Source organism: Ceratotherium simum, chromosome 4 (genome assembly GCF_057802395.1).
Source record: "Ceratotherium simum simum isolate JZ-2026a chromosome 4, ASM5780239v1, whole genome shotgun sequence".
Lineage (NCBI taxonomy): Eukaryota > Metazoa > Chordata > Mammalia > Perissodactyla > Rhinocerotidae > Ceratotherium > Ceratotherium simum.
In genome coordinates, this window is record NC_141903.1 from 24,048,171 (window position 1) to 24,075,519 (window position 27,349).

A 27,349-nucleotide genomic window follows, 5' to 3' on the forward strand; every position below is an offset into this window, starting at 1 on the left:
CTTCTTAAGGGCAAACAAAATTGATGATTGCAATGATGAGAAGCAAGAAAATAGGATCAGAAGTACTGGAAACATTTGAGAGCCCCCTCATGAAATGTGCACAGAGAGCAAAGGTAATGAAGAAATCTAGAAAATCACGGTGAGAGAGAGTCTCCAGGAGATTGCTCAAGTATTCAGTTTCATCCCTGTGTACTTCAAGTACCTTTCCCCATACAGAATCACAAGCTTCCTTTTTTCAGCATAACACCTAACCAGAAAATATAGCTTTTACACTATCAGGAATGACTATTCCATGCTATTGTTTTGTTTGTTTGTTTCTTTAATTTCTACATGAGCCTCCACGTACACAAAGAGCCACAAACGCAATTCAGTCATTGTCCAAACTTCAAGCATGCTCTGTCTTTTCTTTTAAATAGCTACGTCCCACCTGAAACTGATGCTGAGATCCCCTGCGAGACTCCCATAGAATGGGGCAGCCATCGCCAGCCTCACCTGCTGCAGAGCTCTCTGGATGTCGATCCCCTGGCCCCAGGGCACAGCTGGGTTCGCCAGGCAGTCCCCAGCATTCCCCCGGCGGGATATGTCGATTCTTTGCCTCCGCAGGCTCTGGAAAGCTTCAGCCATCACCTTCACCCCATCGTAGGTGAGTGCAGAGGTGTACTGGTGGGAGGAACGGAGACAGTTAGGTGTCAGAGAGAGCTGGCAGGGAGGCAGGTGGGAGCTGCATCTGGGAATTTGCTTCCTGAGAATGCCTGCAGTGGGCCAGGTATGGGGAGTGGGGGGCAGTGGTGAACCAGGCAGAGTCTGCCCCTCAGATGGGGGCTGCTGCTCCATCCGCTAGCCAATATTGCCCTCCTGAATTGTGAGCTCAGTATTGCCAGTTATGGCTTTTGAAGAGAAGCTGTAATTCTAGATTTGTGTGTGCAATCTTGTGATTTTAAAACGTTGGTTCAATTGGAAAAAGAACACGTAGTTTAAGTACGACACATCTGTATCTGTCTGATACAGTCTACGGAAAACCAGTTGGTTTCCTCTGTGCTATAGTTACCAGTTGAGAGCCAAGAGGAACTGTTTACTCCATCATGCCTTGTGACAGTAAAAGAAAATAATCCAAGAAGGGTAAGCTCTTAATTATTTCCACGTGTGGCTTACACAAGTGGCAGGTTTACACTCTGCAAACGTTCCCCTTGTGTTTATTCATGATAACTCAATTTCTTCCCCTCTTGCCTAAAAGAGGGTTTCTGTTGATGAAACAAAATGAGGAAAAGAGTCCGAGACAATATTTCCTGGCTTTGGAATTCATGTCTGACTTCTTCATTAATTTGTCCCAAATGCCTAGCATGTTTTCTGTGGCGCACTCTAAGTTCGCAATAGAGAGCTGTACAACAAATGTATAAGTATTTTTCCAGTTTTTAACTGTGATTCTCTCACTTTTTAAAAGCATATATATTACATTTGGGTATTTTTATAATCTTCTCCAATCTTTTGGAAATTGGGTGGGATATTCACATATTAATTAATTAACTACTAAGTGGTTTGCTCATTGTTTTAAAACACACTTACGAGTTTGTTTGCTTAAGTTCTTATTGAGATAAGCCTTTATTTTTGAATCGCTACATCAGTTTTCAATCAGTGGGATGAGAAACATCTCAGTTAAATGACCATTCACAAAAAGAAATGGACAAAGTGGCAAGAGAAAGTTGCCAAGGATTCACTGTATGCCCCAGATAAACAAATTTGGTCTCAGAATCCTCCTCAACACAGTATTCTACACAGCCACTGCCAAGCTATTGGATTTGACATGGGAAAGAAAAATAACCTGCTATCCTTATTCTAAACCATTATAAATGGCAAACAAAATAGATTTTGGGGGCCGGCCCTGTGGCTTAGCGGTTAAGTGCGCATGCTCAGCTATTGGCGGCCCAGGTTCGGATCCCGGGCGCGCACCGATGCACTGCTTCTCCGCCCACGCTGAGGCAGCGTCCCACATACAGCAACTAGAAGGATGTGCAACTATGACATACAACTATCTACTGGGGCTTTGGGGAAAAAAAAGGAGGAGGATTGGCAATAGATGTTAGCTCAGAGCCGGTCTTCCTCAGCAAAAAGAGGAGAATTAGCATGGATGTTAGCTCAGGGTTGATCTCCCTCACCAAAAAAAAAAAAAAAAAAAATAGATTTTGGCTGCAGGATTTCGAGCTGAATTGCTGGGAAGTGGGAGGCAGACAGTCTGTATGATACTTGGGAGTTGACTCTCTGAGGCAGAGATGTGCTGGATATTGCTTAGTTAGATTGCCCTGATTCTTAGCTGGGTAGATGGCTGACCAGAGTAAGGACTAGCTCACTGCACAACTCAAGAAAGCTCAATCCACAAAGTAATGAATGCAAACAGCATCCCTGTGGAGCTGTGCAACATGGTGGCCCTGCCCAGAATAGAGACACCATTTTCCAGCTTCCCCTGTAACCAGCTGGGGCTGGGTTTCTAAGATGTGGCCCAATAGCATGTGAGTGGAAGATCTGTGCATGACTTCTGAAAAGGGTTCTTAAAGGAAGAGTTGTGCTTTTTATTTTCCTTTTTACCTTCCTGCTGGGTAGAATACTGAGGTAATGATTGGAGCTTCAGCAGCCATTTTGGTCTATAGGGTGGCACCCATATGCTGAAGATAGCAAAACAAGGAGGTAGAAGAAGCCTGAGTGTTTAATGATTGTGGAGTCATTATACAAGCCCTGGAGTGCTGACTTCTGAATTTTGTTTATATGACAGAAAAACAAAATGTCTATCTTGTTAAAACCATTGTCAGTCTGGATTGTCTGACCTTTTCACTGTACCCGTGGTCTTTATGGATACGTTTTCCTTAGTTTGTTCCTCCTAGAAAACCTATCCTTTTCTAAAGGCTAACACTGGCCAGAAATCTGGGGCAAGCAAAGGGCCCTTTCCTGCCTGCTACCCATCCCCTCACCTTAGGTCTCTTCCAGTCCACCCGGGTGTGGTCTCGAGCGTCGCTGTTCTTCCACTGCTGCATGATCTTGGCCGGGATGGTGTCTGTGTAGTTCACCAACTGGAAACCTGTCACATTTGCTCCACTCTCCTTGAATTTGTTTAAGTCAATGTCCATAAAACCCTGTGCAGGGAGGAGGGGAAAGAAGTCAGAACATGCTGCCTGCATAAATCAGTTTAGCCATGTTACAGAATCACAGGATTTTCCATCCTGTTCTACAAGGTGGAACCAACTTAATGGAGAGACAATTGTGCCTCCCTTCCCTCTGAACTCAATTATCCCTTAGTTTGTGCACAAAGTTAGCACTGTGGTTAAGAGCACTTGCTCAGGGGCCAGCCATGCCTGGGTTGAAGTGCTGGCTCTGCTACTCACATCCACTAGTTATACTATCATGGACTAAGTTACTTGATGGTTTAGGAAGTTGGGGAGAAAAAGCAATAAGACGACACATGTCAAGTGCATGGTGCAGACTGAGTGATCAATAAATGGTGGCTGGGAACATTATGACGCTACAGATACGGAACAGAATAGAAACGTAAGAAGAGAATTGTCTCCTCTACTACCCCACTCTCCACCCTATTCAGAAGAGGAATCTGAAGCCCATCAGGGGCAGGCTCCCGTGGGCCTCCCAAGGTCACCAGCAAGTCTGTGGAAGAGGCTGGATTCTGATCGTTGCTCTCCCTGTGCTCTTTCCCATGCCGTAGACTAGATCTTCCCTACCCAGTGATGACTGATCAGTTCTAACATTCATAGAGGATTCTTTATTGGGAATGAAACTTTTCTCTCCATTTGGTGAAGTTCATTGAAAGTCAGGAAGGAACTCAAAAAGGAGACCTTGAATTTGTATAACATATTCCGTAGTGTACAGTACTTTCATACCTATGACCTCATTTCACTTGATGACTCTATAAGGTGGAAATTATATGTCTATTTGCCAGATAAATAAACTGAGACAGAGTGGGAGAATTGACTCATGCAAAGTCATTCAATGGGTTAGCAGCAGAGAGGGGACTTGTACTAAGCTCTTCTGAAGCTCTTCGCTCATTCACTCACTCCTCATTCAACAAACATTTTTGAGAACCTACGATGCACTATTCTAATAGTGAATAAAACAAATTTCTTCTCTTACGAAGCTTATATTCTAGTGGGCAAGACAGATAATAAATAAACAAGTAAATATTAGCATCATATATACAGTATAGTGCAGGAGAGTATACCATGAGTAGTGATGAGTCCTAGGAAGAAAGATAAAGGGTAGGAGCAAGGGGACAGGAGGGCGAGGTCGTGCTTTGGAAGGCCCGCTCAGGTGAGCCTCCCTGAGGGGGTGGTGTTGGCACAGGGACCTGAGTGAAGTTAAGCCATGTGAGTAAGCTATGGGGAAATCTGAGGAAGAGCATTCTGAGCAAAGGCTCAGAGGCGGAAGGATGCTTTGCATGTTTCAGAAGCAGTAAGGAGGCTGGCGTGGCTGTAGCACAGTGAGTGAGAGGGAGAGAGGGTGGGAAATGCGCTCGGAGCAGCAGCCCAAGGCTGGATTATGTAGAGTCTTGTGATAACTTGGGCTTCTTTTTCGGTATTATCGGGGGCCCACTGCAGGAATTTGAGCATGGATCTTAAAGTTAGCACCCTTTGGGCTCCAAGGCTTGGGAAAACTGCCAAATCCCAATGAGCAGAATGGGAGAATGAGCAGGGGAAGCAAAACAGTTTGGTGGATTGAGGATGGGGGGAACCTTGGACTGGCGGCCAAGAGCCCTGAGTGCCAACCCCAGCCCTGCCTGGGGAGCCTATGGCACTGCCCAAGTCTCTCAATTTCTCATCGACTTGATCTAGTTTCCTTATGTAAAAGATCTAGTCATCAACATTTCACGACTCAGATACTCCTCCTACCCCATGCCTCTAAATTTCTGTGAGTCTTTACCATTTCTATTGTATAAACAAACCAAGCTCAGTCCCACTCAGAGCCTTTGTCCCAGCTATTCTCTCTGCCTGGAAGTGTGCCTTCCCTGGCTGGCTCCTTTCCATCCTTTGGATCTCAGCTGAAATGCCATCTCTTCAGAGAGGTCTTTCCTGACTCTCATCTAAAGATCCAGCCCTCGCCCTGTGGTAGATGCTGTCAGTGCCCTGTTTCCACTCCCCTTTATACACTGATATTCCACTTTACATACTAACTGCAAATACCTATTACTTCATCCATGTGCAGGGTCAGCCAGATGTGTCTGGGAGTTAACACATCCAAAGCAGCTCTCAACCAAGAACAGATGGGGAGTTAGTAGATATATACTCCAGAATCTTCTCCCCTGGGTGGGATAACCTGGAGGCCAGTTCTACACTGATGTCTAGAGGTCCCCTAAGGGATGGGGCTCTATAGCCCCCAGGGGTAAGTGTCTTGATTACACACCTTTGTTGGCTGCCTGCCGTCCCTTCCCTACCCCACTTCCCTGATTCCTTGCTGTTGTTTCTAGGACTGGCACCCAAAGAAATCACTTGTACTTGAATCCTTTTCTTGGGACCTGCTTCTGGGAGAAGCCCATCAAGTCACTCCAACACGCAGTGCAGTTAGTGCCCTGTCAGAGTTTCTCCAAAGCATTTGTCACCATTTGAGATTATCTCGTCTACTCATTGTTCCCTTGTCGTCTCTCCTCTCTTAAAATGTCAGCTCCAAGCCACTATGGAAAACAATATGGAGATTCCTCAAAAAATCAAGGGTAGAACTACCATATGATCCAGCTATTCTACTGCTGGGTATTTATCCAAAGAACTTGAAAACACCAATGCGTAAAGTTACACACACCTCTGTGTTCATTGCAGCGTTATTCACAATAGCCAAGACTTAGAGGCAACCTAAGTTCCCATCAAGGGACAAATGGATAAAGAAGATGTGGTGTATATACATGATGAAACACTACTCAGCCATAAGAAATGATGAAATCCAGCCATTTGTGACAACACGGATGGACATTGAGGGTATTATGCAAAGTGAAATAAGTCAGAGGGAGAAAGTCAAATACCGTATGATCTCATTCATAAGTAGAAGATAAAAACAACAACAAACAGACACATAGAGACAGAGATTGGATTGGTGGTGACCAGAGGGGAAGTGGGGAGGGAAGAGGGCGAAAGGGATGATTAAGCGCCTGTGTCCACAGTCCACGTGGTGATGGATTGTAATTAGTCTTTGGGTGGTGAACATGATATAATCTATGCAGAAACAGAAATATAATGATGGGGGCTGGCCCCGTGGGTTAGCAGTTAAGTGCACACGCTCCGCTGCTGTCGACCCAGGTTCAGATCCCGGGCGCTCACTGACGCACCACTTGTCCAGCCACGCTGAGGCCGCATCTCACATACAGCAACTAGAAGGATGTGCAACTGTGACATACAACTATCTACTGGGGCTTTGATCTACTGGGGTTTTGGGGGGAAAACGGAGGAGGATTGGCAATAGATGTTAGCTCAGAGCTGGTCGTCCTCGGCAAAAAAGAAATATAATGCTGTTCACCTGAAATTTATACCATGTTATAAACCAATGTTACCACAATAAAAAGTAAAAATAAAAAAATGAGGACTGGGACGTTTTCTGCTTTGTTCAGTGATGAGTCCTAGAACCTAGCACCTAGAGCAATGCCTGGCACAGAGTAGGTACTCAATCCATATTTCTTGAGTGAATGAAAAAAAGCCAGAGACTTTTCTCAAGCAAGAATGCTAATTAGCCAAAGGGAATATAGTCAGCAGGCAACAAATGCCAGGGGATGATTTTAAGTGGCTGAAAAGAGAAGCTCAGGTTGGAAATCTCTTTTGAGATTAACTTTTCCCATAGCCGCAGTTTATAGATTTGCACAGAGGCCTACTGATCTGCACAATGGTTCTAGCAAGCTGTTAGTACAGATGAAATCAGAATTAGGTTCTTGTACTCAATATGCATTCGAAGACATTATACCACCTAAGAACACAGCCATCTCACTACTGGTTAGAAGCTAATGCACAGTTGAGAGATTTCCCATAATTTTTAGAGACTCTAAAAAGAACATTTTGTTCATAAAATAACTATTGAGGGAATGAAATGGAAATTATCTCCCACAGTCAAATTCTGTCACTTGAAATTCTGTAACAAGTTCCTGGGCCTTTCATACTGACTGCCCCCATCTCAAATATAATGGAGGCTAAAGGAAATGGCAGAGTTTATTCAAACATAAATGCCACTCAACTCCATCACTAGAATGTCTGACTGCAAGGTTTTTGGAGCCAAACCTCGGTTACATCTAATACAACTGATGGAACCCTCTAACTGAACTCCTCTGCTCCCCTGAGAAGGAATGGGCAGAGAAGGATAAAACAAGCTCATATCTGTGCTGTTAGGTAAAAGAAACAAAATTAGGGAATAACTTGGAGTCAACGTACATTGATCTGATAGCTGACGTCTCTCCTTCTATGTAAGATTTCATGCAGGAATGGTAATCTTGAATCTCTATAATGACCCTAATCACTAGGAAATGAGTCTCTTATAGTTACTAGACTTGATTTCTCTATAAAGCAAGAAAATTGACTCTGCCAATGTAGAAAAGTATTCTTGACTAAGAAGAGGAAATAAAAATGTTAACTATTTGCCCACCAGTTAACTGGAAAAGTCAACTCACTCTATTCCCCTGAGCACACTCATTAAATAAGGTTTAATTAAATCATTTTCTAATTTTTCTTTGCCATTTTATTTTTTAAAAAACCCTTGGGGTGTAATATTTGGTAATTAGTACATTTTTCTTTATCTGCTTTATCTGTGCTATTGATTATATAATATTTTATAAGGGTGCAACATTGCTAATTATATTCCATTGAAGATTTAAACTATGAAGTTTGGTTTTTACCACTCTCTTTGAGCCATCGTGCCTATTTTATAATGTGCCTCCAAATACCGAGTCCGTTGCTCTGTACACTGTGACTACTGAAGAAGAATGAAATTAATCCACAGGATGCTTCTTTTTCAAGTTATTCAGCATGAGAACTCAGGTTTCCCAAACCCAGACTCCTTCCACTGTCCTGCGGAGCTGTACCAGATGCTACACTTCACAGAGTGACTGTTTCTCATCTAAAGTGGGACTTTTTGACGAGTGAGCTCTTGAAGCTGTGGTCACTATACTCCTGTCTGCCTCTTCGGCACCTCTGTGGTATTTCCCACTGTCCCATGTGTGACTATGAATGGGTGACATGAGAAGACTGCTCTGCCCACTATCTTCATTCAAATGCAAATGAACTGGCTGGTGCACTGCAGGCTCTCAGGACAGAGGTTCTTAACCTGGGAGACATATCAGAATATTTTAGGGAGCTTTTGCAAGGTAGCCGTCCCTAAGAATTGTCATTCAATAGCCCTGGAGAGGAAGCTGAATATCTGCATTTTTACAAAACTCTAATGCTGGCAAATCAAAAATCAGGGTTCAATGTATTAAAATTATAAAGATACTCATTAGAAGAATTCTGAATAATAGCATAACTAACAAACATTGAGGATTGGATGGGGGAAGCAGTAAGAGATCATCATCTTTCTAACGAGGAGTCACAGATGGGATTAAGGTTGATAAAGCAAGAAAGAGAGACATAGACATATTACGTAGAAGTGTTGAGAGAAACCACCAGAATCACCAAACACAGAAAACGTTTAAAAGTTTCTAAGAAGTATAAGATTGGAGAGAGCAGGCATTTGCTTTTAATTTTATACCCTCCTATCATATTTTTTGCTTTTTTACCATGTAAATATATTTCCTTTTTAGTACTATTAAAAAATAAAAATAGATTCTCAGATGATTCGGATGTACCTCACTGGCCAGGGGTCATCTGATAGTCCCTGGAAAGTCGGGGCAGAGTGTGGCAGTGGCAGAAAAGGGAAGAGAATTCATTGCATTTGTTGAATCTTTGTTCTGGTCTGTTAAGGGAGCCTGCTTAATTTGTCTCTTGGCCTGGAATTAACACTGGTGCTGTTAAATGCTCTACTGAAACACAGCTTCAGAAGCACTGCTCATAAGAATAACAAAAATGACAATAATGGCAAAAATGGCACTTTATATGCATTTATAACTTCATCTAAACAACCTTTTGAGAATTATAAAGTTACTGTTATTTAAAAATGGAAAATGAAATAATCAGTCGACAGTCACCCCTAGATTTATTTTAAACATTTCTCAAGCTCTTCTCCTGAGCCAGGCATTCTGTTAAATGCTTTATATACATAACCCGATTTAATTCCCCAAACAACCCTGAGAGGTGAGCATGCACAGCAGGCACAGGATGCTCATTTGCATAAATGAGTGAGTGAGCATCCATCCCAATTTTATGTTGAGGAGCTATGGTTCAGAGACTTTTGGAAACTCATCTGAGATCACACAGCAAGCAAGAGTTCAAACCACGCTCCAGCCATAAAATCTGTCTTCTTTGTTAATGTATTACACTGCCTTGCCAGTGGAGGAACATATGAGCTTAGCTCTAGGATGCTGTCTTCGGGTTGCCCTAGACTAAGAGGGACAAAGAACCTCAGACAGTGTTGCTGACATAGTTAATAGCCCAGAATAAATGTCTCACCCTGCCAAAGAGGGGCCTTCCAATACAGCTTTCTGTCTTCAAGGAATACTTGCAGGAGAGCACACTAGGTTTCTCTCTGTGACTCCAACCTCATAAGGTTGGTTAGATGTTTCCCAAGCCTCTGATTTATCTGAAGTCCATTAGTGCTCACCTACCCCACATCTATAAATTTTTCCTGTAAAGGGCCAGATTGTGAATATTTTAGGCTTTGCAGGCTCTCTGGTTTCTGTTGTAAACTATTCAACTCCTCTATTGCAGCACGAAAGCAGCTATAGACAATAGTAAATGAATGAGCATGGCTGTGTCCCAATAAAATTTATTTATGGACACTGAAATTTGAATTTTATATAATTTTCATGGCATGAAATATCATTCTTTTCATTTTTTCCAGTAATTTAAAAATATAAAAACTATTCTTAGCTCATGAGCCAAACAAAACCAGGTGGCAGTTGGATTCAACCCACGGGCCATAGTTGACTGATGCCTGAAGCAAAGATGTTGGAGATCAGATCAAACCCCTCATTGTATAGATAGGAAAGATGAGGTCCAGAGAGGAGACTAGTAGCCTAAGTTTGGATGGGTGGTAAAAGGTTTAGCTAGGATTAGAATCTATCCCCATATACTCATTGTAGGAGACAATGCAATGCTGACCGGACATCTGAATAGAAGGACTGAGTAAAATTGCTCAATTAAGTAAACTAGTTAATATAGTCATTCCATCTATCATATGTCAATATAATTTTCAAAAGATTAGAATGAAAAGGCATTTCAAATAATGATGATAACCTAAAGAGATGTTTAAGACCATAATTACATTGGCTATGCTTTCATGTTGCTGTGAAGATTTGGAAAATGCTTTAAGGATCATGAAGAGGCTCTGGGCTATCATTATAACTATTAATTATCACGTGCGCCTGGAAACAAAAGAACTGATTTTATGTGTTTACTGGTTATTTAACCTCTCTGAGGCTCATTTCTCTGGTCTTCAAAATGCAGATATAATAGCACCTATAGCACAGACTTGGTGTAAGATTTCAAAGAATACATTTAAGCACTTAGAACTGTGTCTGGGACATAGTCAGTGCTTAATGAGTGTTAGCTATTATTATCATCATCACATTCACCATCATCATCATCATTGGGTCAAAAGAGGTTAGGTGTTGTTAGCACTGCTTCAAAACCAGGCAGTGGGTCAGGCAAGGTGTAGGCATACAGAAACGCAGCTTTCGGAGGATGAAAAGCTTTATCTTCAAAGTCAGATTTCCTTTTTCTTTGGGATTCTTTCAAGGGGTCACGTACAAGCTGTTCAGCCCTCATCATTCTGCTGTGCAGACACCACACCCATCAGAAGGAAGAGGAGCATCCAACATTGTTAAGAAGAAGGTTTATTAAACAAGCCCTGGAACACTGCAAAGAGCACTCTCTCCATCTCATCCCCTCGAGATCTAGAAGAGGGAAGATTGGAACAAATGAAAGAACTTGCACTTTATACTCTGAATGGCACAAGCTGAACATGCCAAGTTCCCCCAAATTGTCAGAAAATTCTTAGATAACAACTCCATAGAGAGGATAGTTATAGGGAAGTGCAGTTTGAAAAGTCTTGTTACATTAGAAATGCTTGAAAAAAGTGGGGATGATCAACCTAAAAAATAGTGGGAGACTAAGAGGGTAAGTGAAGGATGTATTTGAATCCCAGAAGGGCTGTCATCGGGAAGAGGTGGAAGATTCGTTCTCTGAGGCTCTGGAAGGCAGGCCAGAACCAACGAATGGGCAGAAGTCATGGGACGCAGATTTTGGCTAAAATACGAATAACAGCAACCATAATGCCTAACATGTATCGGGCCTGTACTATGTAATAGGCACTGTGCTAAGTGCTTTACTTGTATTATCTCATTTAATCCTCATAAAAATTCTGTGAACTGGGTACTATTATCATTCCCATTTTGCAAATTAGAAAAGTGAGGCTTAAATAAATGAAGTAGCATCTGCTCAATATAACATAGCTAACGAGGGCCAGAGACCACAGTCACAGCAAGTGACAAGATTCTGGGCTGGTTTTCTAACCACTGTACATTCTGCCTCCTAACCACTAGTCCAGTCAATCTGATTCATTTATCTCCTATCCTGCAATGAAGCACTTGGAACGGCCTGCATCTTTAGACCGAGAAGGGGTCAGCAGGTTTCCAGGAGACCAGGACGTTTGTCTTCAGTTCCTTTAATGCGCACTGGTACTTGGAATGTGAACCACGGAGCTCTTTATTTCTCTCTCTGAGGCTCTCTGACTTCCCCTCTGAGACTGCAGCGGTCCTTCTCACCCGCCCTAGGAGGTTGCAGGCTCCTTGAGGACAGGGACCTTGGTCCCCACAGTGTCCACAACACAGTACGTGGAGCAGGCTGATTGTTTACTTCACACTGAGGAATGAAGGAACAGACAACGAACCTCTTTGTTCACCCTTTTCACAATTTTCTTATAAGCTTCAATCCTGTCACCTCTCAGCCTCCCAGCTTTTGTCTTGTGGACAAAAGAAGTCTTTTTATTGATGTTTTTGGGTAGTATGTTCTGAACTGGGTCACAATAAGAAGTGTCAGGACAACAGTCTTAGGGACAACCACATAAGTTCTGTCCTGTCTTTGAACCTCATGAGCTGTTTGTCCTTGGGCAATTGTCTCAGCCTCTCCAGGCATTAGTTTATTGATCTGTAAAACTCAACGATCTTTCAAACTATGTTCCTGAGTTGCAGGCATTTTAAAGGTGACCATGTTGGTTTGGGGGGAAAGCAGAAGGATGGGGTCCTAGATCCCCACCCTCCCTCTTCCACCAAAGCAGCTTGGCTTTTATCTGTTTTACATACAGGGATTCTCCCCAAGATTCCATTTGAAAACAGAGCTTTAAACTAAAAAGTATGGAAACTTCTGAACCAGTTGATTTCTCTCTTAAGGGCTCTTCCAGCTTTGATCTACAATTCTGTGATCACACGGGTGTGTACACATGAATATGGATGTACGTGAACTCATGGAATATTCCTGGGCTGAGGACTCAGTTGTGTCCTCAAATAACCAGGTCTCTACATAAGGGTCTTCACATTTTTCCTATTGTAGTCACTTGAACCAACTGAACTTTTTTTATAATTTTTTTAAATTAATTAATTTACTTTTTTCCCCCAAAGCCCCCATAGATAATTGTATGTCATAGTTGCACAGCCCTCTCATTGCCGTATGTGGGACGCGGCCTCAGCATGGCCAGAGAAGCGGTGTGTTGGTGCATGCCCAGGATCCGAACCCGGGCCGCCAGCAGCGGAGTGTGCACACTCAACCGCTAAGCCACGGGGCCGGCCCTGAACCAACTGAACTTTTAATGCATCCTTACCCTGTATAATCCCTGGTAACACGCAGGCTTACCTCGTTCCTACCTAGTCAATAAGACGTTGTGGCTGTGCACAAATCAGCTAAAATACCATCCATATTGGGGGAAAGAAACCACACTGGTGTTAACTTATCCAAGTACATTTGAAACCTGGGAGGTGGGTACCTGTACACTTGAATATCAGCAAACACATATGCATCCCCCCACACACAGGTGTCCACTGTTGACAAAGCACTGTAAGAGTCAGGCAGGGTCTCACAAACCAATTTCTCAGTGTGGAGACTGAGAATAAAATGCTGGTACCTTGTGGCAGAAGGTCAGGGGCCCCTAGACTGGGCTGTCGATGTGCAGGTGTAGGAGTGTCCTTCCTGGCCTGGGTTTGGTTGGTCTTCCAGAGCTTTCATTCATCTTATCTCTGCCCTAACTGGCTGCCGTCAGGAGTGACCCCTGGCCAGGGCTACTTCAGAGCAAGAGCCAAAGGTCAATGCAAAGTTCAGCCTTACAACGTTTCCTTGTGTGGGGCAGGCTCTTAGGGCTGGAGTTCCTGGCAGACTTGAAACCAACAACTGCTTCACTTTATCTGATCAAAACCTTCCTACCCAGGGAAGGTCAGGCAAAGACTAAAGCGAGCCCATTTTTTGATGAAATGCCAAGGTAAGCATTTACAGCGTTATATAGTAGGCACCCACTGAATGCTTGATGAAAAATGAGTGCAAGTCTAAACATATGATAAATTTGAAACCTACTGGGAAAGGGGAAAGGAATACTCTTGTTAATCCTTCATTAACAAGAAGTTTCTGCATTCCTCCAAGAAAGATGAAATTATATCCCTGTTTTATGACTGAGAAAAAAGAGATTCAAGTTGTTGAAGGAACTTTTCCAAGGACCTGTGGCTAAAGCTAGAATTTGAATTCAAACTTCTCTAATTCTAACGACTAAGTTTGTTCTCCATTGGGCCACACTGCCCGAATCGGGGAAACCTTTGCAATTCTTCGTGCTGGCGTTATAACTGAGCAAAGTAGAGAAATAAACTCCTTTCTTCCGGAACTATCTGGGTTTCGCTATGTGTGTGCCTGTATGTGTGTGTAAAAGAAAGAAACAGGCTGAAACAGAGAGAGAAAGAGAGGCTCAGAAGCCCCCCCTCATGCATTTGTGAGTACTTAATTTTGCCAAGCACGTACTAGACAAAGGGCTGCAGCAGAGAATAAGACAGATGTGGTCCTTGCTTTCAAGTTACTTAAGGTCTAGTGAGAAAGGCCAATGTTACTCAAGGTATTATAGATCAAAATAAATGGAGTAAAACCTGACCCTGGAGCTCAGAGAAGGCTTCCTAGTGGAAGCAACGAAGTTTGAAAGAAGAGGCTATTTTGGGTGAAGAGTGCAGGGAAGAACCCTCTAAGCAGAAAGCATGCATGCACTGAGGTTCAGAGTCAGAGCGACCGAGGGCAGCAAGTCAGAGGAAACACTTGTACACGTCTGCCTGCATTCAAATCTCAGCTCTTATACCTCCTACCTGTGTGACTTTAGGCAAGCTACTCAACCTCTCTGTGCCTCAGTATCCTTCACTGCAAAATAGGGATTATTATTGTATCTATCTCATTGGGCTGTTGTGAGGATTAACTACATTAATATATGTTAAATTCTTAGGACAGTACTTGGCACATAGTAAGTACTCACTTAGAGCCCCATGTCTCATGGGGCTCCACGTTCCATCCTCCCGTTATGTTATCTTCTTTTCTGAAGTAAAAAGAAGGCCAAGTAAGGAAGCGAGGACTGAACCCTTCTAGCTACATATTACCCCAACCTTGTGTTAAAACTGGTGCTAAGGGGTCTGTCCCTCCTGCTTGTAAGCTGGTGGTGGCAAGAGGGTTCCATGCACTAGAAGAGCAATGGCAGCCATTGTCTTGCATATCTGAAATAGTCCGCTGCCTCAGCAAGGCAAAGGCCATTCCGAATCAGCCAAGGTGTGCTCGGTTTGCAAGAGCTAAGGATGCAAACACTGAGTGCTGGAAATTATGGAGCAGTTTCTCCCTTATGATGAAGGGAGCCAATGTGGCTTCGAGAATTTTGTTTTGATACCTCTGGACTGCAGAGAGAGGCAAGAAAACTAGAACCAAAAATTACACATCTGGAAAGGTCTTTTCGATAATTTATTCCTTTTGAAAACACTGTACCAAGTCTTGAACAAACTGAGACCCTCAAAAAAATATAATTTTTTTGCAAATGATGAGTCAGTGGCAGAGTTAGGATGAGACCCCAGGCTTCCACTGCACTCACTGTTCTAAAGTGCGACATAAATTAACTCATTTTATCTTTATCTGGTGAGGTATGTATTAATATTCCCACCCTCAGATTAGGAAACTGAGGTACAGAGAAGTTGAGTGACTTGCTCAAAGTCACACAGCTAGTAAGTGGCTGAGCTGGAATTCAAACCAGGTAGTTTCAGGAAGAAAGGAGTTTATTTCTTGACTTTGCTCAATTATAATGCCAGGCCTAAAGGTTGCAAAGGTTTCCCCGATTTGGGCAGTGTGGCCTAATGGAGAACGAACCTAGTCTTTAGAATTAGAGAGATTTGAGTTCAAATTCTAGCTTTAGCCACACAACCTGGGAAAAGTTCCTTCAACAACTTGAATCTCCTTTTTCGCACTCATAAAATGGGAATATAATCTCATCTTTCTTGGAGGGATGCAGAAACTCTCAGGGGTCTCTAGAGTGGATTATTCTAGAACATGGGGTGTGAGTGCAAAGAATAATGTAGACTCAGCCTTGCCTGATGGGATGCTTGGACCATCTAGGAAGTGAGCATCCTTTGGGATCTGGGATTTGGTTTTCTATCCACCCCCATCCTCTTTCCTTCCAGAGGCTCTCTGCAGTGTCAGCTCTGGTGATCATAAGTAACCGTGTGTTCTCACTGGTACAGAAGAGTGAGATGAAGGCAAAGGAAGAGAGGAAAGGCTTGTGGGAGGGAGAACAGGAAACTGGAAAGAGCCTCATCAGTGAAGAGAGGCTCTGTTGGAGGGGCATGGGGAGGACGGAGGGAGGGCTTCTGAGCCTTTCTGTCCGTCTCTGTTTCTGCCTATTTCTTTGTTTTACGCACACACACACACATACACTCACACAGGCACACACACAAGCACACTGTGAAAATTGAAAGGCAGCAGTGACAGGAAAAGAAGCAACAAAAAACAGAGCAAACTATTGCTCCAAATCCCAGCCCAGCTCTACTGTTTACCTTCTGAGATACCTCAAGCAGGTCCCTTCCCTTCCCTGGGCCTTGGGCGCCCATTTTGTAGAGTGAAAGGCTGAATGAGATGAGCTCCCAGGGACTCTTCAGCTCCAGCTCTCTAGGATCGTTCAAACCGAGGAAAAGGCACACTCTTCACAGGGCCATTGGCTGCACAGATGCACTGTCACGATCCTTCCCAGATGCCCTGCAGCCTTAGAGCCTCTCGAGCCTCTGATGGCCATGCTCTGGCAGTTCAGATGGCCATTTAGGGGGCAGGCATTACCGTCACACTTGGTGATTTCTCTCTGGCATTCTTTTAGGACTTAAGTTCCAATCTAGCTGGAAAACAAAGCCATGTTGCTTCCAGGACAAAAGTCAAGCGACATGCTTCTTAGTGCTTCTTGTATGAGCCTAGTGCCGTGCTCGGCATGTGGACATGTCTGGCCCACATTTGACGTTTGTTTGGTTGGCTGTTAGAACTACATCCTGTGAGAAGGCAGTGGGGGAACAGGGAGGTGTCCAGGCTTGGGGAGCAAACACCAAGAGTGAGCAGGGTAGGCGTTTCCGAGTTCATGAAGGCTGCGTTGTGGAAGTGCGGCAGATGTGTTCTGCAAGGTTCCCAAGAGGGCAGGTGGAGCCAGGGGTGATGAGAGGGTAACAGAGTGCAGACGGGCCCAGTTCAAGGAAATTGCGGAAACCATCAGAGCCCTTTGAGAAGAGAAATGGCTGCCTCAGAGGAATGAGTTCCTCATCACTGGGTATTATTCAAACAAGAACCAGATGGATGGGCTTCTGTTAGGGATGTGGTAGAAGAGAGTCTGGATCTTTATTGGAAGTGGGTTAGAAGCCCTTCTAGGCTCATCTCTATCTACTCATTTGCATATTCATAACTGTATTCATATTCCCACTGTGTCTGCTTCTTTTAGCATAGACAGAAAGATTTTGCCTTTAAGTGTATGTGATATGTGGGTACAAAGATTGTTTATTTCCTGAGAATGTATTTTACTCATTCATTCAGTGACTTTTTAAAGAACACCTGTTACACACAACTCACTTTGCCAGGCACTGGGAATTCGTTAGTGCACAAGGCAGACACATTCCTTCCTCCAGGAGCTTACAGACAAACAGGGAGGAAGACATTATATAATTGTGAATCAGCTGTGGATGAAAATCTCGTCCAGTCTGGGGAAGGGGAGGTGAGGGACCTCAAAGATAGTATCTTGTCTCCAGATGTTAAATGTCTTCTTTCTCCATTAATAATAATGACGATGATGGTGATGACAATGATTATTATGCTGGTAATTACTAACATTTACTGAGTGCTTATTTTGGGACAAATATTAGTATGAACACTTTATAATGTATTATCTCACTTCTCATGATAGCCTATGAGGAGGTAGATAATATCACATTATTCTTTTTTTACAAATGAGGCAATGAAAGCTCAGAGAGGGTAGGTAACTTGACTAACGTCACACAACTAATGAGTATAAAGCCAGAATTCAAACCCAGATCTGTCTGACCCCAGAGCCACCCTTTCTAACTACTGTGCCACCTGCCTAACCAAAGGTTGCAGAAACCAGACATGACTGTGTGCGGTACTGAGATGGGGGCAGAGAGGTGCAGAAGGAAGTGGGTGAGCTCGGCCTTACAGAAGGTGTAGACAGATTACTTACCATAGGACGTAAGGAGACTAAAGAACAGTTTCTTCTCAGGACTGATACAGCAGAGGGGCAGCAGCATGGAGCTAGGGGCTTGGACGAGCTGCCACGTGGACCAAAACTTCCAACTCTTGACATTTCATAGGAGTTCATCTGCAGCCACATGGTGGAAATGGCTAACTGCCCTGGGCCCCACATACCGCAATAAGACCTGAGATAACCTGACTTCACCATCTCTCCTTCAGCTTCCTTAGATACTAGAAATTATAATTACAATGAAATTCTATCAGTGTATAATGCAAAAAGTATCCAGTAGGAGTGTGAGAGCCTGTGTTTAAATTCCAGGCCTATCGCTGCAACTGTGGGCAAGATTTAAACTCAAGCTCTCTTGTCAAGGGCCCCCCATGCTTGCACCTTCCCCCAACTCCCCCTTCTCAGCACTCACACGGCACAGCAGTAAGAACACGGACTTTGGAGTTCTATAGCCCTGGAGGGGAAGCCCAGCTCAATTATTTCATAAACTTTGTGACTTTGGAAAACTCACTAATCTTTCTGAACTTTAGTTTCTTCATCTGAAAAGTGAGGATAATACTATCAACCTCAAGGACTCACCTGAGGGTTTAATAGATATGCATTTAAGTATTTATCCTAGTGTCTGGAATGCGGCAATCATCTGAAGAATTGTAGTTATTGCTATTGTTATTATTTTGTAGGGGTTTAAGGAATTCTAGTTCAGTGGTTAAAGTGGCTTGGCATCAGGTTAGTCTGGTTGTCCTATTCTTATGCCAGTATTACTTGGTTTTTGTTGGATTGCTGGCAGCCAAACACCAATGACTAGGTGCCTGCCTTCCTCCTCTGCAGCTCAGTCATATAACGTCTCTGAGCTTCAGTTCTCACACCTGTAAAACGGGGGTGATGAATTCTACCTTGTTTACTTCACAAGAGTATTGTGATGTTCAAAACCCAGTGGTGTGATTCATGTGAAAACGTCACATAAGCTATAACATGGTATGAAAATGGGAGGGACTGCTGTGACTATTTTTGTTATTAATCCCCCAAGAGGCACCATATGGTCCACACTGAAAGACAACCAACACCTTGTTGTTTCTCAAACTGGGGTCTGCTGGACCCTTTATAAATTCTCAGAGGTCTGCTAGTTCTCTACAAGAACTTTTAAATGTTGTGCTTTTTTATTTCAGTGAAACTCTAATCATCATTAAGAATCTGGTCATTTGTTCCATGACGTGAGTACTCATGTTTGCAGTCCCAGTGGACCGAAGAATTTAGCTATTAGTACAGTGTTTCCCACAGTGGCTCTGCAGACGCATTGTAGGGGTCCACAAGTCCTCTGTTCTGAGAAACACTAGTTTGTTCTAAAGATTTGCTGCTGATGCATCACAAAGATAAAAGCTATCACTCTGGAGGGTTCTGGCTGGTAGATGTCTGCTCTGACCACAATCTCAGAGCAGGGAGAGAACGCAGAGTCAGTGTCCGGGTTTGGAGGAGGACCGACAGCCAGATTGGACAGCTTGGCCCTCTAGGGGGCTCCAGGGCCCAGGGGCTTCTTTAAGAAATAATGGTACACATTTTGAATTCAGGGAGTGTGATATCTCCCTGAATTCAAAATACGTATACACAGATCAATAGGACAGAATCGAGAGCCCAGAAATAAACCCACACATCTATGGATAGCCAATCTTCGATAAAGAAGCCAAGAACATACAATGGAGAAAGGAAAGTCTCTTCAATAAATGGTGTTGGGAAAACTGGACAGCCATGTGCACAAGAATGAAAGTAGATCATTATCTGACATCATAGGCAAAAATTAACTCAAAATGGATTAAAGACTTGAATGTAAGACCTGAAACTATAAGACGCCTAGAAGAAAACATTGACAGTACATTCTTTGACATTGGTCTTAGCAGTATGTTTTTGAATACCATGTCTATTCAGGCTAGGGAAGCAAAAGAAAAAATAAACAAATGGGAGTACATCAGACTAAAAAGTTTTCTGCAAGGCAAAGGAAACCACCAACAAAATGAAAAGACAACACACCAACAGAGAGAAAATATTTGCAAATCATATATCGGACAAGGAGTTAATTTCAAAAATATCTAAAGAATTCATACAACTCAACTACAAAAAAACAAACAACCTGGGGACCGGCCCTGTAGCATAGCAGTTAAGTGCCCATGCTCCGTTGCTGGCAGCCCAGGTTTGGATCCCGGGCGTGCACCAACGTACCGCTCATCAAGCCATGCTGTGGTGGCATCCCATATAAAGTGGAGGAAGATGGGCATGGATGTTAGCCCAAGGCCAGTCTTCCTCAGCAAAAAGAGGAGGATTGGCATGGATGTTAGCTCAGGGCTGATCTTCCTCACCAAACAAAAAACAAAACAAAACAAAACAAAACAAAACAAACGAACAACCGTATCAAGAAATGGGCAGAGGATATGAATAAACATTTTTCCAAAGAAGATATACACATGGCCAACAGACACATGAAAAGATATTCAGATCACTAATTATTAGGGAAATGCAAGTCAAAACTACAATGAGATTTCACCTCACACCCAATTACAAGTAACAAGACAAGAAATAACAAGTGTTGGAGAGGATGTAGAGAAAAGGGAACCCTCATACACTGCTGGTGGGAATGCAAGCTGGTCAGCCACTATGGAAAACAGTATGGAGATTTCCCAAAAAATTAAAAATAGAAATACCGTCTGATCTACCTATTCCTCTACTGGCTATTTATTCAAAGAACATGAAATCAATAATTCAAAAAGATACATGCACCACTATGTTCACTGCAGCATTATTCACAATTGCCAAGACATGGAGACAAACTGAGGGCCCATCAACCGATGAATGGATAAAGATGTGGTATACACACACACACACACACACACACACACACACACACACACATATACACACAATGGAATACTACTCAGCCACAAAAAAAGACAAAATTGTGCCTTTTGTGACAACATGTGTGGACCTTGAGGGTATTATGCTAAGTGAAATAAGTCAGATGGAGAAAGACAAATACCATATGATTTCACTCATATGTGGAAGATAAACACACATAGATAAGGAGAACAAATTGGTGGTTACCAGAGGGGAAAGGGGTGGGGGGGAGGGTGAAAGGGGTAAAGGGGCACATATGTATGGTGACAGATAAAAACTAGACTATTGGTGGTGAACACAATGCAGTCTATACATAAATTGAAATATAATAATGTACACCTGAAATTTACACAATACTATAAGCCAATATGACCTTAATAAAATATTAACAACAACAAAAAGAAAGAATGGTACAGTTTACGAATTTCTACACGGTTCAAGTTCACTTTATGGGCATACCAATGCTATGGAAATAGAAATACACGTTTATCCTATCATATATAAAATATGAACATATATCATCATATATATGTATGTGCATAAATATGTATATATATGCATATATACATCTACACACAATATGTGGGTCTGTGCAGATGGGTAGATTTAGTATATGAAGTAAGAATCCCCCACCAATGCAGAGCCCTTTTACTTTTTCAAAGCATGGTGGCATTCAGCCACATATTTGATCTCCCCAATGAGTCTATGAGCATGTGGAGCAGGAACTGTTATTCCCAAGTGACAGATGAGGAAACTGTGGGCTGAAGACTTGCTCAAGATCACAATGCTAGCTGAGGGCAGTGTCTGGACAAAAAGTAGGTTTTTTTCTGACTCTGTCCACAAAGCTTTCCTCTGTGACCCGCAGTCTCCTTCCCTACTCTCTGCTAGCAGCCCTCCAAATCTGATTACTTGAGCACCAAAAACGTCCCTCCAAATCCATCTGTTAGAAGAATGCTGCTGGCTACTTTGAAGTTCCTGCATTCTGACAGGGCCAGAAAGAATTGCAAAAGAAAAATGTAGCTCCCTCCTTTTGTTAAACCTTTCCAAAGCGTCCTTGGTTTCTAACTCTATAATTACACCCTAGTCACAATGCTCTGAAGGAGGGGTCAGTTCCATGCAGCAGCAGGCTAATTATGTGGTGGAATTTCTAAAAATTAGCATCTTATAAATTGCATTATTTCTCTGAAGGGGGAAGAAAAAACACACACCACATACTCAACTATGTTTCAAACTGAATTAATTAGTAATTTGAAGCCTAATTATCAACTAATCTATTGGAACATGCAAGGCTTTTGTATTTGGATGGTATATGCAATTTGCATCCTATTAGCTGGCAGTCGTAAGGATTTGAGAGCTCATTAGGTCAGAAGAAAAAGAATGTGGATCAGAAGGATACAGAAACCCAAGGGGCTGACTTGCTGATGCTATGACCAAGGGGTCAGTTGGTAACAGATGGTGCCTGGGGATATAATTACCTGGGGCCTTTCAGTGGCTCTCAGGCCACTGACGTGTAATTTCTATCTTACCCTGGAGAGGTGATTATGCATGTCCCTACCTTTGTTCTGTATATTCTCAAGCAGCAGGTTGCCCACACAAGTCTGTACTGAGAGATGTTCTGGAGTAGTGGAAAAGGCCTTGGATGCTGCCTGCTAACATTGGTGCTAGGCCTAGCTCTATTGCTGACTCACTGTGTGACTCTGGCCAAGTCACACCACCTTGCTGGTTCTGTTTCCCTACAAGCAAATGAGATTTAGATGCAGTTGACTTCCAAAGTCCCTTCTAGCACTAAAGATCTGGGATTTGAGGGATATCAAGGATTTTTTCATCACAAAGTCAAAAATCCCACCATTGCAAATGGTTTTTTAGGGTGAGGCTCTTGGTTCCCCAAAAGTCTCTGGACAGCCACCCTCCATTTAAAATGCAAATACCTCTGAGAAAAGTAACAATTTATGCATTCACAGCTGGGTCTAAATTAAACTTTTTCAATAAGTCCTTCTTATTTGCAGTCCTGACCCTGAAATATTGGGACGGCCAAGGCAAGGAAATTTTGAAAGGGAAAAAAGGGTTAGGCAGGGATCTGTCTAAGGTTGGAGATCAGGACAGAAAGAGGGACAGAGTTTAAGGACTAGGCAAGATGTTTTGGTCTCATTTTTAGATTCTGCATTTTAACCTTTACATACACCCAGACTCTGTGCCATTGTTCATTGTGTTCATTGTTCTACTAATGACATTTATTCCAAAAATAAGTAGAAAATATCAATCTTTTATTCAACTAATAATTAATATTACTCAGAAATAATCAATACAAAATAACATGGCTAAAACTGAACATGATCTAGTTTGCTATAGACAAAAAGCTAAAAATCACATCTTAATGGAACCACATAATTGCAAAGACAGGCCAGGATAATAAGCAAACTTTGCAGAAAAAGCTGCCATTAAGGAAATCTGACAATTGCTCAAACTGTCACATGGCAAAATTTGTTATTTATTAAAATTCGATGGGAGATGCAGCCACTTTGGAAAACAGTTTTGGAGTTCCTTAAAAAATTAAACATAGAGTTACCCTATAACCCAGCAATTCCACTCCTAGGTATATACTCAAGAGAAAAACTTATACCCAAATATTCATAGCAGCATTATTCATAACAGTCAAAAACTGAAAACACCCAAATGTCCATCAACTGATAAATGGATAAATGAAATGTGGTATATCCATAAAATGGAAGGTTATTCCACAATAAAAAGTAATGAAGTACTGATACACATTATAATATGGATGACCTTGAAAACATTATGCTAAGTGAAAGAAGCCTCACAAAGGACGACATATTGTATGATTCCAATTATATGCAATATCCAGAATAGGTAAATATATAGAGATAGAAAGTAGACTGCTGGTAGCCTAGGGCTGGGGGAATTTGGGGGTGATGAGGAGTGACTACTAATGGGTATGGGGTTTCCTTTTGGGGTGATGAAGAGTTTTAAAATGAGATTGTGGTGATGGTATCACAATTCTGTGAATATAATAAAAACCACTGAATGGTACACTGTAAATGGATGAACTCTATGGTATGTGAATTACATCTCAATAAAGCTCTTCAAAAAATAGGACTAAAAGTGAAATAAAATTCCATTTGGCTTTGGAAAAATGCTGCCGGAAGAATCAGACTTCATGATGAAAAAGGTAGACAGGCAACACCTGGCCCAGGAAAGGTAGACTTGCCAGAAATAATGCCACAAAAGAAAACTCACAATGGTGCATGTTACTAGGTATGATTTAATATCTACAAAAAGGTATTTTATGAATCAAGTCTTTATACATAGAAAATAATTGCAAAATAAAAATAACTGCAATACACTAAAATGAAAACTTTTTTTTTTAAAAAAAGACAGCTATCTATGCCACATAGAAAAGTGATTAAAAACTAAATTGATATAATATTGTTCATGCTAGAAAAATGTTTCTGGTTCAAGATTTGTCAACACTAGTATTGTTATGATTTAAATGTTTATATTTGTAAACAGTAAAACTATCACTGGTGTCAAAATAGAGGGTCCAAAACAGTGGGGTCAAAGTATTTTGTATCCATTCAAACATGTGGCAATTTTGTCCTTATTGCCAAGGGGCAGAGGCCATTAAAGCCCTGTCCCCTAGCACGCTCTCTTCTGGGGAAGGTTAGTGGTTCACCAACAGTGTGCTGTGCTTTGACAAGTGGGGATGTGGAGGGGAAAAGGTAAGCTTAGTATTGCAGCTCTGAATTGCCCCTTCCACCCACACGGTTCCCACCAGCCAGGGACCATGGAAGCAAGCTAGGGCCCCAAACACAGAATGACAACAATTTGAGAGCCAGCAGTGCACTCTACTCACCAGATTTGCAAGGATATAGTGGTAGCCGATGCCATTCTTCTCCAGTTTTATAATCTACAAAACACAATGGGAGGGGATTCATCAATCATACTAACAATTAAAGTTACAACAGCAATAATAATAGCAACTAACGTTAGTTGAGGACTCATAATGTGCCCTGCCCTATCCTAAGCACTCAAACTACAATATCACAACCATCCAGTGATGGTGGCATTGTTGACCTCTTCGTTTTACAGATGAGGAACTGAGGCACAGAGAAGTTAAATAATCTCCCTAGGGTTACCCAGCTATTAAGTGGCAGATGCAGGATCTGAAATCAGTTTTGGCTGATTCTAGGAGTAGAGTACCATTGTCATAACCCCAAGGATACTGCTGAAGTGCTTACATCTCTCCTTCTTCCAGAAAGCCTTCCCCATACATGGAGATTCTTTCTTGGTGGGAATCTTTTTTTTTTTTTAATTGTTAATTTGTTTATTGCAGTAACATTGGTTTATAACATTGTATAAATTTCAGGTGTACATCATTATACTTCTATTTCTGCATAGATTACATCATGTTCACCACCCAAATTCGATTCACAACCCATCACCACACACCTGTGCTGAACTAGCCCCATTGCCCTCACCCCTCCCCGCTTCCCCTCTGGTAACCACCAATCCAATCTCTATCTCTATGTGTTTGTTTGTTGTTGTTATTATCTACTACTTAATGAGGGAAATCATACAGTATTTGACCTTCTCCCTCTGACTTATTTCACTTTGCATAATACCCTCAATGTCCATCCATGTTGTCACAAATGGCTGGATTTCATCGTTTCTTATGGCTGAGTAGTATTCCCTTGTGTATATATATAACACATCTTCTTTATCCATTCGTCCCTTGATGGGCACTTAGGTTGCTTCCAAGTCTTGGCTATTGTGAATAACGCTGCAATGAACACAGGGGTGCATGTATCTTTACGTGTTGGTGTTTTCAAGTTCTTTGGATAAATACCCAGCAGTGGAATAGCTGGATCATATGGTAGTTCTATCCTTAATTTTTTGAGGAATCTCCATACTGTTTTCCATAGTGGCTGCACCTGGTGGGAATCTTATGCTACGTTGAATTCCATGTCATTGTCATCACAGTATCTGCTACTTGGATGGACAGATGGATGGATGGATGATCAGATGGGTAGGTGGATGATTCCATCCCAGTTCTTGACCTTCAACTCCCTGCATGAACCATATTCAGATGTACTTCCTTCTTTCCCTGAGTTTTGTGCCTTCTTCTCTAAACCAGTTGGATACTCAGACATTAATGAGCCACTCAACCCGGAAATTGGAAGGGAATGTCAGGATCATTTAGTTCAACCCCTCACTGTACAGATGAGAAGTCCAGGCCCAGAGAGGGGAAATGATTTGCCCAGATCCCACAGCAGTCTCGTAGCAGTGTCAGGACAGGGACCTGACTATTGGAAGTTTTCCATATGATGTCTGATTATGGTGAATCATTAAGAGCCAGGGTCCCCAAACACCCCTTCATCCTGAATGTGCAGACTGTCCCTAATCATTGCAGACAGGAAAAATATTTGTGGAAAGAACCATCCAGAAGTTTGCTTGGGCATCCAGACACACCACCCAACAAGGAACAGCTAAGACTGCAGGCGTAGGGTTAGCCCTAGCTCAGTCTGCAAGTTAACTTGATGGATTTCTTTATTTTTTTTTTAAATCCTCAAATTGAGGTTAGTACATTCTGCCTCTCCTCCTTCATTGTTGCAAGGAGGCATAAAACATACGAGAAGCACTTGGGCTTCTTCTGTAACTGAATAAATTTTCAAGGTTATTAAAATCCACATTCAGACATCTACTTAATTGGATGTATATGCATAGCAGCTCACATATTTTTTTTATGTAGGGAATAATTAAATGCAAGCGCACACAAGGAATGCTCTGAAAGAGTGGTTAGAATGTGAAATTCCAGACCACAGAGCTCAAATACTATTGGGATGATAGTTTTATTAATAATTCTTCATTACTTTTTCATCTTCTTGTTAAACGGTTTGCTGCCCTTTCAACAATGTGATACCTTTATCAAAAACCTACTCAGCTTCTAATAAACACAGCAAATAAAAGATATTTCAAAACCCACCACATTCAGGCAACGGATAAGTATAGTCTCTGCCAGATGAAATTACAGGTTGAAATATAGGAAACAGCTGATAATTGATGACTTTTGACTTTTGATAAAAATTAGCAATTTCATGTGGTTCAACCTAATACCAACCTTCCCACCCATCTACTCACCTACCTACCCATAGGCCTACTTTCCCTCATCTCCTACCTTCCTTTCACAAATGTTTATTAGCTGCTTACTATGTACCAAGCACCTTGCTGGGGATAGAGTTGAAAGTGAAACAAGCCTGGTGCTTGCCCTCCAGGAGGTCACAGTTTACTGGGAGGAGACCCACACTAAAATGATAAAGAGATAGATGCATACAGGGTGACAGACTGAGAAAGTTGTTATAAACGTAATGTACAATTTCACTCAGAGCCCGTTGCCTCACTGACCCCATTCCTTCAAAGCTCATTTCCCCTGGATTGCCTTAATTCATAATTTTTGTGTCTGGAATGCCCTTTCCCATTCTCTCTGATTATTCATAACCTCTATGGCTGAGCTCTCATCCCAACTACTCTGTAAAACCTTCTATGATTAATTAACTCAATCAACAAATATTTATTGAACACGGATTATATACCAGGCACTATGCTATGT

At 42.2% G+C, this 27,349-nt stretch overlaps 1 protein-coding gene and 1 long non-coding RNA gene across 3 annotated transcripts in view; one reads left to right on the forward strand and one right to left on the reverse strand.

Annotated features, from left to right (window-relative positions):
* On the forward strand, nt 1-25,760 carry LOC147917216 (uncharacterized). Its single transcript, XR_015551930.1, has 3 exons — nt 1-113; nt 417-643; nt 25,665-25,760. It is a non-coding gene; the product is annotated as an uncharacterized LOC147917216 (long non-coding RNA).
* Nucleotides 1-27,349, reverse strand: part of GRIA1 (glutamate ionotropic receptor AMPA type subunit 1) — a 294,076-nt gene that overhangs the window by 106,631 nt on the left and 160,096 nt on the right. For both annotated transcript variants that reach the window (XM_004428620.3, XM_004428621.3), the window contains exons 5-7: nt 24,596-24,649; nt 2,961-3,122; nt 493-660 (exon numbers count right to left, since the gene is read on the reverse strand). In XM_004428620.3, coding sequence (XP_004428677.1) covers nt 493-660; nt 2,961-3,122; nt 24,596-24,649 — 384 coding nt within the window. The remainder of the gene's footprint in view (nt 1-492; nt 661-2,960; nt 3,123-24,595; nt 24,650-27,349) is intronic.